Source organism: Gnatocerus cornutus, chromosome 1 (assembly GCF_029298725.1).
Source record: "Gnatocerus cornutus isolate USDA-ARS CGAHR chromosome 1, icGnaCorn1.1, whole genome shotgun sequence".
In the NCBI taxonomy this organism is placed as follows: Eukaryota; Metazoa; Arthropoda; class Insecta; order Coleoptera; family Tenebrionidae; genus Gnatocerus; species Gnatocerus cornutus.
The window spans coordinates 32,233,443-32,248,343 of NC_142233.1; the positions used below are offsets into that span (position 1 = coordinate 32,233,443).

Sequence of the window (14,901 nt, forward strand, 5' to 3'; positions counted from 1 at the left end):
ATGATTACACATATGTGGGCGAACATTCACAGAACCAATGACTATTTTACAGTAATAGCGCAAAAAATAAAAGATTATATCTGCTGCGAGCGATTAAATGTTTATCGTCCCATTTCATCAAACGATTATTTACATTACAAGTGGGGTCAAGCATCACTACAATCACGAGGTAGTCAATAAACGACTCTTGGAGAGGCCGGATAGACGCACCGAGCCGTAGCAATAAAGTTTCCTGTATCAAATTCGGGTGGTCTCCAGGTGCCCAGCTGGGCTATAAAACCTTCGGCCCCAACTTCTTCGAAACCACGTGTGTTCGTGAGACCGTACTGTGTGTAAAAAGTCACGCGAACTTTAAACATTTCAAAGGTCGCCCACTAAATGTCGAAATACAACTTCCGTCCTTTCGACCTCTTAAACAAGCCGAGCCCTTTTCCGATCCTAAAAAATCTCGAACGGGATTATTTCTCGTGTCGCAACCGGGTCTTAACTCGATCACGTACTCTTAAGATAATTCACGTCATGACGTCGGAGCTGCGTCAGTTGTTCCCGGGGGTTCACATGTCAATCCTCTTAAGCTTCTCGCACCGGGATTACAACTTGTGGCCGCTAAGCCATGGCGTCGGTCAGCTCATTTGTAGACATTGCATATTCTGCACCACGAGTCGCTTGTGTACATTGGGCGATTCTCTTCTTTGTGCAGATGTTTTATTTGGTCGTCGTCAATTCATGTGACGAAGGTGGTAAATGGGAAAAGTGGATTATGCATCGACGGACATGATTAGTGGGATGAACGGGCAAGATTCTTGGACTAATTGACCACGTTTACGCCCCGTGGTATGACCTGATATGGGCGGTGGCATTCGACGGATCGTAATGTTCCACAATGTAGAGTTTATGGGCGTAATTTGCAAATTAATATCGTATGGATTTTAGTATCGCTTAGGCGAGGCTAAGAACAAACGCGGTTTTTAAAAACACAACTTTTCCTATTGTTACATTTATTATTATGTACACTTCCTGTTGTTAACTATAAAAAAAACAGTCATATATTATTAACATGTTTTTATGGTAGAAATATGACGCTGCCATGAATTATGTTCCACGTCCAGTGTAATTTGCACACAACCTCATAACCGGTAATAAATTAATATTACCACAACTCCGTTCCCGTCGCACATATCTATTTCATTATTCAAAATAATTCCGATTTTTTATGAAATTATGGCGCCGTTTTCCGTATGATTTGCCGTGAAGTAGCTTCCAAACTGTTACATTTCAAAGCCGGACATAATTGGCGTATTGTTTGCCGACGAATAGGTCAAACTGATTTAGATTTATGAGTTTAGTCATACATAATGGACTAGTTCGAGTGGAAACGCTATTGATGTCAATAAAGTCGTTATTAATTTCGACTATGACGCATCGCGTTTTATACATTCCAAACAAAATCATGTTAGTGATGTTTGCCTATAATTTCATATATCCCCGCATGAACTCGTTTATTCAGTCACATTCCCGAAGTTATACCCACCGCAGACAACCGGCGCGAGCGAGCGCCAACCCCTGGCGCCACCTGCCATTTTCGCGGCGAAGCATCTAATTACAGCCACCTGTAACGAAGACTGCTTTTTATCAAGCATCGCTCGTTACGTACGTCGCCGCAGTTTATGTGTTAATTAAAATTAAGTTGTGTGTTAAAGTGATAAAATTCTTGATAAGAAAATCGATATCTCGAGGGCGGTGTGTTTCGCACGAACGACTTTCTGCGAAGTCCACTCGGTTCGAATTAAAACTATAATTCCGAGCGTTGTTATTTCTCTTAATTTTCAGTGGCCTTGTTTTGAGTCCATACGTGCCCGACGATTTCTTGTAGCGCGATCGATCGTCTCGACTTGGTCCTAACACCATCAGTTGATTTTGTAAGACGTGATCGCATTTGGAATCCCCAGGGTTCGGTTTATGAACCAAGCCGACGTAAAGACCGCACGACAATGTTCTTCAAATTGTTTTTCAGGAACGGTGTCGGAGTCGTCGGTGTGCTCGATTGATCGGTTTTGTTTCGCGGAATTTCCTTGTCGAGCGGAAAAAACGCCGAGTCAATTCTTCAACGGAACGTCGAATATTTAATTATCTTTTATTCGGTAGTAAAATTCAAACTCGGAGAGTGGACGAACTAAAGATATTAATTTTCTTAAATATCAGCGGATTGGAGCGGAAAATTAAAATGTGCCTGAAAAATTACTTTGTTGTTGGAGATGAAAGGATGCAACATGCTATAAAAAGCTACACTAGATGAGCTAAATTGACGGTGAATGGGGCCGAGATGGGGACGATGGAAAAGACAGTGCAATTTCGGATTTAATTATTCACTTTTTGTAGATAGGCGCTGACGGGAGCGACAAAAGCGGATATAGGATAGTTGGATTTACGTCGAGATTTTTAATTGGGCTCTACATACAGCGCATTTATTATTTGTTTGCTTTGGTGAAAATTATTTATCCCGGCGCATCCACCATTTGTACATGCATGTGAAATTGGCTTTTTAAGACTGTTCATGATGTTTATTACGTGAATTTTACTCCCCGACTACAGAATTGAGGTAGTTAATCACTTTTTCGCATTATACGAAAATGATTCGCAATTCACGAGCGGTAATAAAGATGCAAGTTCGAGTCTAAGCTAGACGTGGCTCTATGCATTTACATCAACATGTTGGGATGAACGTCTACGGAAACCAAGATTCACTACTCCTGGGATATCTAAATCTCCAGGTTCATGTCGTATTGTCGGCATTACAGCAAGGGCCATTAGCTGAAGACGTCTAGAACGTATAAATAAAAGATAAAATACGACGTTTGGCAACAATAGATAATTGCCGCGCGCCAAATAAACCTAGAAAAGTCTAATACGGTTACCACAGGTTTTAAGATAATCCTTTTCACGTTCCGAAATTTGAAAGCTCTATTCGAGGAGCGCAAACAAATTTGTGTGATGGATGTACGTATCTAGACAGCGCATAATGCAGCCGCTGCAGCCATCCAAACACCTTAATAACGCCACTAAAGAGTAGCAGAACAGTCTGCTTGGAAACACCCCTCATCCATCTCGCAACAAGCGAACTTTAATCATAAGCTAACCCAATATCTCTCGCTTGTTCACTTTTAGTTACACTGCCCGCCAAAACTTAGGGACAAGGAATCGCTCCGAATAAACTTGTCTCTCGCTTGTTTTACACATTTCCTCGGAATTTTTCCCCGCTCACCCATGCATTATAAAACAGGCGAATGTAATATCGTATCGCATTTGTGCACCGCCCCCATTCCATGCGTGCCGCCGCCGCCCTGCACCTGCCCATTACTCTTCATTTCAATTTAATCGGCGGTGCATTTGGGAAATTGTTGGTTGCGTGCCACCACCAGCGTCGTCAATTCCTCCAACACAAAGTCATCCTGTGACGGATCGGCCATGCGTGAAAACGATATACATGTTCACAAAACAATCTGGTACGGATCAACAGTATCGTTTTGAAAACGACGAATTTATGCTCAACGGATTTCATTCACGATTATTTTTTTTTGTATGTGTAGGCAGACTCGGCCCCGTTGTTGTTCGTTTTATTTTATGGGAAAAAGGGGGCGCACCGCAACGTGCTGACGCCGTTATTGCTCTTGGAAAAAAGCATTAATAACGCGGGAGCATTCGCAGGTGGAGAGCCAGATAATTTCCGATTTTTTTAAATGTTCCGAACAAAGGAGAGGGCGCGGGAATGCGATGAAATGGCCGTGGAAGGGTCGAAATACACATGTAAAATGAGTAATCCGAGGAAACGCTTTACAGGGAAAATGATTGAATTCTGATTCTGATTGAGTGTTTAGTTTTTGTTTCATGCAAACCACTGACACGGAAACGTTAAATTCATTTAATTGCTTTAAAGTGCATCAAACGTTTTTGCTGGACGTTTTTTATTTACAGTGAGCATAGTTGATTATATCGAAGTAGGTAGATAATATTTTTAAAATAATACAGTTCAACCTCGATTCTCCGTACTTCTTGGGACTGGAGTCTGGACGGATAATCGAGTTGTTCAATAAATACGTTTTAAAGCAACAGAATTATTTGGAACTTTTTTTTAATTAAAAATATATAAAAACTTGAACAAAATTTATCAACATCTTAACAATAGTAATTTTAAATATTGAAAGAATCAACTCTTATCAGACATATTACATAAAAGTAACCATTTTGTAGTAAAAAAAAATTGGAACTTTCATTTATTTCTTTTTTTGGTCCTGAAATTTTCTCTGCCATTTGAGTTTTCAGTTTCCTTAATTACAAAGGATTTCACTGCAAAAGAATTTGTTTCAAGCATTTTTCTTAATGTTTGCGAACACTCCTATTCAAAGACTGAAATTTTAACACATAATTTTGTTTCTTCTCTCTGCACTGACTTAAATTTCATTAAACTACACTAACTTTTACCCGTGAAATTCCAAATTTTAACTTTTTTAACATTGGAAGCAAAAATACGAAGTAGTTGGTCTTCGATTTGTGCGTTTTTTGTAATGCACAGATAATCGAACGAACACCCTTGCACGGATAATCCGCAGCATGAATAATCCACATTCGGATAATCGAGGTTCTACTGTATTATGGTCTCTTTATGTATATGCACGCACAGAAAGGACAAAAGAGCTTGCCTAGGCAATGACCTAAAGATAAAAAATAGCCACATTATACACCGAATATACACAAAATAACCAGATAATTTACCAACAGAAACGAAAAATCAATAAAAAATAATTAAGAAATGTGGGACAAGGTAAAGAGCATAAACAATAACGAAAGAGGTATAAACTGAAAGAATAACACATTTCTGACGGTTCCTCAATCAGAATCTATATAAACATAGAGAAAAAAAATTGTAAAAAATTATTATTAGTGTTAGTAGACAAACAACGAAAAATTAACAATAAAAGACAAGAAACAAATATTAAAGAAATGGCTTGCAAATAGAAATATAGAACACTACAAAGAATACCAATTGTCAAGAGCAAGAACAAACAGTAAGATAAAACAAGAAAAGGAAAGAACATGAAAAAAGTATTGAATGACAGAAACTAAATTAGTTGACCATATCAAAGGTTGCTTATATCAAATGTTTCTTATATCAAAGGTGACTATATCGAATATTCACTGTATTTGCTCATTTTTTTATTTACGATTATTTCATTCATTCAGACGCCCCCGTGTGCCGCGACTCGGAGATGACGGTGATCGGCGCGTCCCTCGACGAAGTCCTGAAGGTGCGCTGCCACGTGACCGCCGACCCCGTGGACGTCACCTTCGAGTGGCAGTTCAACAACAGCGGCGAGAGCTTCGACGTCGACTCCAAGCGCTTCTCCACCTCCGTGGGCAACGTGAGCGAGCTCATGTACACCCCAGCGTCGCAGCGGGACTACGGCACGCTCACCTGCTGGGGTCGCAACTCCATCGGGAGACAAGCAGAGCCGTGCGTCTTCCAGGTGGTGCCCGCAGGTACTTTCCACCCCCAACCCTCCGTTTTTTAACCCCGTTTTTGCAGCCAAGCCGAGTCCCCTGACGAACTGCACGTTGCGCGCCGCGACGAACCACACCGCCGACGTCCTGGAGGTGGAATGTCGCGCTGGGTACGACGGCGGTCTTCCCCAACGCTTCATCCTGGAGGCGTACGACGCCTACACTATGAGGCTCCGTCTGAATTTGAGCAGCGCGGAGAGTGAGACTCCAATCTTCCGGTTGGACTTGGGGGAGATGCTGCCGCCGACGGGGGAGGGGTTTCCCCCGTCGTTGCGTATCGTGGTGTACGCGCAGAACGCTAAAGGCCGCAGCGAGCGCCTGGTTCTGGAGGACATCATGCTCAACGACGCGGAAAAACGAACAGGTAAAGATTGATCATGCGAGTTGGTTAATATACAGACGACGGCTTGGAAAAAGGGGAAATCTTTACTTGTGCTCCACTAACCCAGTCTGGGAGGATCCTTTGTGCCGTCGACTTTTGTATGCTAACACTCGCACGCCAAGAAAATCAACCCACACAATAAAGGCGCTGCATTATGTTCAATCAATACACGGTGAATTGCAGCACAAGGGAGTGCCGTCTACGAGTGTGTGTGGATTTTTTTAATGGCGCGATCGAACGCTCGCAGCTTTAAAATAACGGAGAAACTGTCAACTATGAACTGAAGCCCATTCAAACTTATAAATCTAATAATTCGAAATTATTAAATTTGGATGATGTACATGGAGCTTAATTAGCCGAGAGCTAATATTTGCTTCGAGTTTAGGTTGAGCGCTAGTTCTGAACTGAAATGCGATAAAGCAGAGTTGGAGGCAATTGTGAACGAGGTGACAAAAAATGACCACCAAGAGAGAGACTACGAAAGGCCATTTCAGAGTGTCTAAACTCCACGTATAACCAAATAAGTTATTTTTCCAATAAAAGTTATTACTTGGCTATAAATGTTATTTTCATTAATTCACTGTTAAGCTGTAATAACACAACTTTACGTTGAAACAAAATTGGATTTTTCATACCAACAATATTTTAATGAAGCATTGTTTTTCACTACTTGTAATTGGGAAGTAAATTTTTTATTATGTTGTTATAAGCTTTGATAATATCTTTTACGACAATTTTGTCGGAGAAAATTATTTCCATACGCCATTGCCACAGGATAATAATTATTTCGGAAGTTTTTCGTTCTTTTTATAACATAAAAGGAAACATCTAAAAATAGACGTTTAAAATTATAAATCTCATAAATGTGCTTTTTAATAAAAATTAAATCTAATTTCTGAAACGGAGGCTTCGGAATCAAAAATGAGTTGGCAGCCCTGTTGTTAATCTAACTTGACATTTGAAAATTAACCTCAAACCGTCAAAAAGCAGCTCTGACATGGCAAACCAAGCTAATATCCATTCAAAAAAAAACAAATTGTGTTAGATTTTTAATAAATCGGAGTCTACTTTAAAGTTTATTTTTAATATCAAATTCATTTATTTTTTTTAGGTTATACCTAATTGAAGTATTGATCCAGTCAATGCCTTGGAATGCAGAAATTATCAATTTCTCTATTTTTTTTTCTCGTACAAAGTAAAATTCAAGTCGAAACTTTAAAATTGAATTTTTGACATTAGAAACGTCCACTGCCCTTTTAGTTACCACTCTTGCCAACTGTTTCGTTAAAGATGTTTTGTTTTCGACACTTTTAGTAACTTTTATGTTTTCTTCTTTTATGTCTTCTTACCAACACATCTCAAATTTCAAAGCCATTTTAAAAAATAAAAAACAGGTCAATGCAATAGTTTATAGCACATTAAGCAATTCTACCAAGACAGAATTTTTGATATTCATTTTCGTTGAAAACCACCTCCTTTCCATCTGTACTTCTGCACCTATAATATCCCTGCGGGTCCACAGCGACTTCCACATTACCAAAGGTAAAGCAATGAAAATTCTCTAAGTGTATCCGGGACGATGCAGTACAATATCTCTCAGGATTTGGTACTTGAGCATTAAACGTTGAGACACCTGTCCATCCTTCAACATTTTTAGGCGCTGTTGAATCAAATTTTGTTAACGATGGGTCACCTGTCCCTCCTCCAACATTTTTATGCGCTGTTGGATCAAACTTCGTTAACGTTGGGTCACCTGTCCATCCTCCAACATTTTTATGCGCTGTTGGATCAAATTTTGTTAACGATGGGTCACCTGTCCCTCCTCCAACATTTTTATGCGCTGTTGGATCAAACTTCGTTAACGTTGGGTCACCTGTCCATCCTCCAACATTTTTATGCGCTGTTGGATCAAACTTCGTTAACGTTGAGTCACCTGTCCATCCTCCAACATTTTTATGCGCTGTTGAATCAAATTTCGTCAACGATGGATGATTACCTGTCCATCCTTCAACATTTTTAGCTGCTGTTGGATCGAATTTTGTTAACGATGGGTCGCCTGTCCATCCTCCAACTTTTGTAGGCACTGTTAGATCAATTTTTTTTATTTAGTGGATCAAATAAGAAGGTACTACTTACCTGCAGGGTTGTTTTGTGCCAAGGCTGCTAAAACCGTAACACAAACGAACTAAAAAAGAAATTAAAAAAAAAACACTATTGGAAAATACTTACCACTAAAAAGAATCGGAGATCCGCCATGTTCAAAAGCTTGTTAAACACAAAATCTGCATCTGCACTAGCAAAATTTCATAATTTCAAAAGCTTTATACTCATGGTCATTCTTGCATTTAATTAGATTCTTAATGGATTTATTTATTGTCAATCGTAAAAGAATGTTTTCAACAACAGTGTGTTTTATAACCCTCATTAAAGCATTGTTTCTCAATTGTATCCAATGATTTAATAGACTCATTAAAACATTTTTTATGAGTTGCTACTCCTGTCAATTGCTTGTCAAAGGTATAAAATTGATCCAATAAAAAACGATATTTGTTGACAGTTCACAGTTTAATGACGTTTGGCCAACTCAACTTATGAAACTTGTGCTTTACTGCACTATTTAGAAATCATACAATAATGGCCCCCACTAATAAACGATTTTTTCCCAGACGGCAGCAGCGGCATGAACATCCTCCCCCTCGCCGGCCTCCTCACAGGCTCCCTCCTTACCCTCGGCATCGCCGTCCTCCTCATCGTCGTCCTCGCCGTTCGCCGCAAGCACCGCCACTGTGGTGGTTCTCATTGTGCCCACCAACTCGACGCCGCCAAACAATCAAAAGCACTTCCTGGTCAACCCACTTCAAGAGCTGGGTCAATGTTGGAGATCAACACCGGCGACAATCGTTACGTCGTCGCATACACGTTAAAACCGGCGGCGGATTGTGGCGGCGGCGGGTCCACGCAGCCTCTAGTCGCCAATTCGTCCGTAGATAGGCAACCAGATATACTCAACACGCCTCGAGGTGAGTGCAGGATACATTATCCGTTCACCACTTTCGGTAAAATCTAGTTGCTGTGTGTGTGTATTGGTGGCGGTTTTGTTGGCAACTTTCCCGATCGAGGGGCGGATGAGTGTCTTTAGGCTCGCTTGGGGGTTGGGGAGTTCGGCGGAAGAGAATTTTATTCGAAAAAAATTGCTCATGAAAACGAAAAATGTATTCTAGAACATCTCTTTTAAAAAAAAGTCAAATTTTAAATCATCAACCTACTTTTATTTTGAAGAATTTTGAAAATTTATGTATCAGTATTTGAATTTTCCTTATTTTTTTAAGTTTTGATGGCTTAGGGGTCGATTTCAAGTGGGACTTGCGTTACTGCAAATCCCATTTGCAACATAGCAACGCCAATCACAGCTCATACCTTGGCAACGGTTGCAAATTTGCGTTAACGCAGTGACTTGAAATCGGCCCGTTAGTCGTTTAAAATTCTATAAACACTATGTTTGCTGTGAAAAGCATTATGTCATTCAACTCTAAAACCAAGACAGATGGATAAGAAATTGCAATAACATGGTTATCAAAATGTCATAACTAGTTTTATAATAATTTTGGTAATTTTAGTGCTATGAAATTTGGAGAAAATACAACTTTTGAGCCGTCAATTGACTCGCAAAAAAATGAGACACCCTTTGTTTAAATTTGGAATGTTTTTAAAATTTTAGTTCATCGGCAACGAAACTTGGAAAAGTTACTTCCTATGAGTTGTATTAATTTTTATAAATCACTAAAGATTAGAACGGAAGACACAGACTTTAAAAATTTTATTAAAAAACGAAGCAAAAATTTCCGACATCCACCATTAAAATTTCGATAATTTTATTGCTTCAGCATGATCTTTGGGAAAACTATTACTTTTAAGCCGTGTATTATTAAGTGTATTAATTTTATCAAATTCCAAAATTGAAGAGCAAAAAACACAATATTTGAAAATTTTAATTTTCAAGAGGAAGCAAAATGTTCTGACATCCATTACTAAAATTCGTAATTCGAATTTTCTAGAGACACATTCTAGAGATTTTAACTACAGGGTGTTCAAAAAATGGGGGACCAACTATTCACTACGTGAATCTTCAGATAATAACTAGTAGCTAAATTAAGTTTTTTCAATTATTGAGTGCTTCGTTGGAAATCTACAGCCATTTAAAGGGACGTTAATTATGGCACAAATTTTTCCTTTTAATGAACTCAAGGTTTACAAAATTCAACTAGAGTTCATGTTTTGGGTGACATTTACATACTTGCAGTCTTTAAATGCCAAATGTTGATGCAAAACGTTATTTTGCACTTTTAAAATAAAGCTCAAAATCGCAAAATTAATCTGGCAACATTTCACTTCAAGAATTCAGTAATTAATTGTTGCCTAGTGCCTGACAATGACCATTTTTTTTGAAAAGTCAAACATTTTTTAGGTGTCACAAACTAGAGGAGTTTATTTCTCTAAAGATGTATAATTTTGCTGAATATACCGACACGTGAAGGAAACAGTCGAGAAGCAGTAAGGGGCAGTAAGGCTTGTGAATTTCCTAACTGGCAAATTCCCTCCAAGAATACTTTTCAACGAGTTTATCAACAGGTACGTGAGATGGGCCGATTGGAACCAAATTTATCAGGAGGACCCAAGACTATTCGCACACCAAGAAGAGAACAAATGGTTCTTGATCTACTTTGTGACTTTTACTGGTCAGGTGTTATCAAATTTAATTGCAAACCATAGTAACCAATTACATGATTTATTAATAATTGTAACTACCAAAGTGTTGCTCTGGTCTCAAAATTATACTCCCAATAATTACCGAAAAAATTGAACACTGTTGCCGTTTTTCGCTATATTTAAAGTTATTTTGCTCACGTACGAAGCTTCAAATAAAAATTTTAAACAACATTTCCAATTCACAGCGTCTTAAAGTTTGACGTTCTTATCAGTTGGTCCGCTATTTTTTGAACACCCTGTATGTACACAGCCAGCAAAATTAACGCAAAATCGGCCTATTAATTTTAAAAATGGCTTTAAAAAAATTATTGACAATTTACACCAACTTACGATTACTTTAATTTAGAACATTTATAGGAAAATCCAAAATTGCATATTGAACTTTTGCAATGTATTCAGAACCAAACAGTTTCATTAAGTGATTTAACACAAATATGACAAAAAAATCGTAAAGTAGGAAGTCAAAAATGTCTTTATGCCACAGAGAATTCTGACTGTTCCTCTTCGAGGAAGTAAAACACTATGTCGAGGCCAACTGTAAAACTCGAGGTAAAAATCTGTGGCGAATCGGCCCTTATGGGGACGATTGGTTTGCAAGCGGTTAGGCCCAATGTCGCTGCCACCAGCACACTTTTATGGCGTGTGCAACCAAAAACGAAAGAATTAACAAAAAGACAAAGATCTTCGGAGAGGTGAATAAGTTGAAAATAGTCAATCGGAACAATATTAAAATGTTTATTAAAATAATAAAATACAAATAAATCGGAATAAAAATAATGAAACTAGTTAACTTGGGCAAAACACGAAAAAGTAGACGAACATGGAGTAAAAAACAAGTAAAATTCTGAGGACTTACCAGATATCCAGACTCAGGGCAGTTGCAATCAGTTGGGGACACTCAATTTAAAAGTTAGGAATAAATAAAAACACTTGAAAAATTTGGAATAAAATTCACGTATAACTGACTATACTTTACTCTAATGATCAATCAAAAATCTCTCTCTCCTTGCGATGGTACCAATATTTATCGAAATTACCACCTCCAGAGTGGGAACCGTAGGCCCTCAAAGATTCGTCATCTGTTGATGCAAACACAGCGGTTCCCACCAAGTATTTTGGCAACGGCAGCAGTTTTTAAGAGTTCCCAGTGATGCAATTCTTGAGTCAGGATGCTACAATCTTCCTCAATAATCACAATTAATAAACAGTACATAACCAATCCGGCATAACATTATTTTTAACATTTCTAAATGCGTATTGATGAGTCATATTGCGTAATTCGTCACAAATCACAGCGTTTCCCACTTTTATTTTTTGCAACTATTTTGCAACAAGTGTTAATTTTGTGGAAAAAATTTGATATTAAATTGTCAAAATACATGTACATATTAAAAAAAAAATTTAAAGTTTGTGTTAATTTTGCGGCGCAGTGTAGTTATAATATTTTGCCAACTACACGTTATTGGAATTTTTTTACCCAGTTTTCTTGGTTTTAAAGTTTGTATGACATAAATGCTTTTCTCAGCAAATATTCTGTTGTCGATTACAGAATTTTAACCAATTAAACTATTAAAAAAATAAATAAATTTTATAAAAAATAAATTTTCAAAATGAAAGTAATTCTTCAACATACGATGATTTAAATTTTGGTTTCTTTTAAAAGAGAGGTTCTAGAACACATTGTTAATTTTCGTTTTCATGAGCAATTTTCTTCGAATAAAATTCTCTTCCGGCGAACCGTGGGGAGAGTTGGTTGGGAGATAAATTTCCATGCAAAATTAATACGATTTTTCGTGGCTTACTGCAATCACACTTTTTTGATCTCTTGATATTACGAATGCAATCTACATTTTAGTGCGATTCAAATGTGAGCCACGGCTTATTGGATTGTAGTTTTTTTTGTGGAAAGCAATTGGTTTGGTGGCAAGGAAGCTGCAATTGTTTCGTAGAGTCGATAAAGGCGGTATCGCTGTAGATTTTCATTAGAAAAGTCGAAAGGTAGAGCTAGCATGGGAGCGTCTGGAGCTCCACAAAATCCCCAAGCGTGTAAAATACATTTTTGGATCGAATCGTCCGTATTAGGGAAGTTGAGCCGCCAAAACTACAACTGTTGCTCAAGGCGAGATATGTAAATATAAATAGAGGACCACTTAGAGATCTCGTGCACCGCTTGTAGTATCTGTGCCACATTTAATATTGATTTACTGAATGGAATCGTGATATTTTTTCAGCGAAACGAGTTTCGGTAGGAAAGTTTTATTAAAGGAAAGATTTTTCCAAAAGTTAGACAATCCATAAAGAGACATATGAAAAGTGGAGACACTTAAAAAACCAGTTATTTTTGTACCGTTGTATTGTAATAAAATCTTTTCCACGTATCTAGTGTGCATTTTTATTTCACCTCCACCACCGAAAAGTAATAATCCTCCACGTTTCGAACTTGTCTGTTCTGTAACATATTAGCCGTGCGTTTAGTGGAAGCGATAAATTCCATAGAAATAAGACAGGTGTAACGTTAACAGGTGCTGACACGACGACGCCCCCTGGGCTGCCGAGACCCGACGCCCTTTTCGCCCCTTCGACGGAACGGAATCGGCAACTACCAAGCCCCCCGACGTTCCCCAACTTTGTAAGTAGCGTCAACGTGTTCCTCTAATTAAATAACTCTTGTGCAAGCGCGTGTGAGACTGTATACATGTGTGTGTGTGTGTGTGTGTCGGAGCTCTTCACCCAAAGCTGATGTAGCGAAATTTCAATAAATATTAAAACCAGAGCCGCCGCTACAACCCCCAACAAATTTTCTACGCTGAACTGCGATAACAACACAATTAATTAAAATGCGAACCAGGGGGAAGTTTAGACTTTGTTTGCTGCGGTGGATCGGCTAAAAACCAAACGGGGGCGGCTACAGTTGGAAAATAATAGCCGCGGTAATTGACTTGTAAGACGCGCGGGGAGAGTAATAAAGTTGGCAGCATTTCTGGATTTACACATATTTAACGTTGGCAACTAAATTTCGCACTTTCCCAAAACTGCAGTTTAAGCATCAATTCAGTTTCACGCTCGACAAAAGTGGTAATGCTGTTATCATCGTGCCCCCCGGAAAAAGGGCGAAACTTCGTGGTGCAAATGACCGGAAATTACACCCACCTGTTCGGAGCCAATAAACGTCCTCCACGTGTCGCAGTTTTTTGTGATTTGCACCACGAGTGTTTTATGATGGGAGTAAAATTGTTTATTTTTCCAGTCGCACGCGGAGGTGGTGGCTTCCCCGGAAGTGTGCATGCCCCAGTCGGGGGGCACCTTGGGGCGCTCCCGGCCGCGTCCCCGCGACGTTTCGTACTCCAACTTCGCCACAATGAGACGAGACCACATCATGACCGAAGCAATTCCGGGGCCGGAAAGTTGTGTTTAATGAACTGAATGGGACGGCGCTACCAACTTTTGTCAACGTGGGGTTGGTACCGCCGCGCTAGCGCCTGTGATACAGGAGTAGATGCCAAGTGTTTTTAGAAAGATTTGTTTAGGTAGTGGAACAATCAGAGACTCGAGCTTACATCGTTGTTTTTAGACGGACTTTTCTTAGCAACGAAGAACCTTGACAAATGAACGACCGACCATAATTTCTAGGCCTACTGGTGCGGAATGGAGGCGCGATATCTCGTGGAAAAAAACTCCTCTTTGTTGAAGATATCGCGCGTCGATTCTGGCCGCTCTGTGCGCGACTAAAACTAATCTGGCGTAATAAATGTCTAACTTTTAATACGGATGAATGTTGTTAAAGATTAGCGAGATGCAATCATACTGTGTATGATTTATCGAGATAAATCGTTCTTTTCTGAGCGGAGAAGATTTTGAAACCGTTCCCACTTCAGTTACGCCGTTCTTTCATTACAAAATCCATTAATGGACTTTGAAAGGCGTTCGAATTACAAATACTAATTAAAAAGCGCTCTCTCATGCAGATAAGTCAGTGTCAAATTTATTCAAATCGATAGTCCAAAATATTCCTAACAGTAATAAAAGCTTGGCGTATCTGTTCAAAGACTGTTTCCATTGTCATTAATACAATTAAGTGTTTGTACAATAAGTTATGGACTATGTACATAATGTTATTAGATCAATTTGTTTTTAACCATAAGAGCTTTATTGCTGTGCAATAATGTATTTTGTAAATAAAGTGTGCTTTAACAGAA

At 38.8% G+C, this 14,901-nt stretch overlaps 1 protein-coding gene across 2 annotated transcripts in view; it reads left to right on the forward strand.

Annotated features, from left to right (window-relative positions):
- LOC148181781 (protein turtle homolog A-like) overlaps nucleotides 1–14,901 on the forward strand; it is a 124,060-nt gene extending 109,159 nt beyond the window's left edge. Inside the window, exons 10-14 of one of the 2 annotated variants that reach the window (XM_088042833.1) lie at nucleotides 5,239–5,535; nucleotides 5,582–5,920; nucleotides 8,605–8,958; nucleotides 13,228–13,334; nucleotides 13,953–14,901. In XM_088042833.1, the coding sequence (XP_087898959.1) occupies nucleotides 5,239–5,535; nucleotides 5,582–5,920; nucleotides 8,605–8,958; nucleotides 13,228–13,334; nucleotides 13,953–14,120 (1,265 nt within the window). In that variant the 3' untranslated portion in view covers nucleotides 14,121–14,901. The other variant, XM_088042843.1, reaches the window with a different exon arrangement.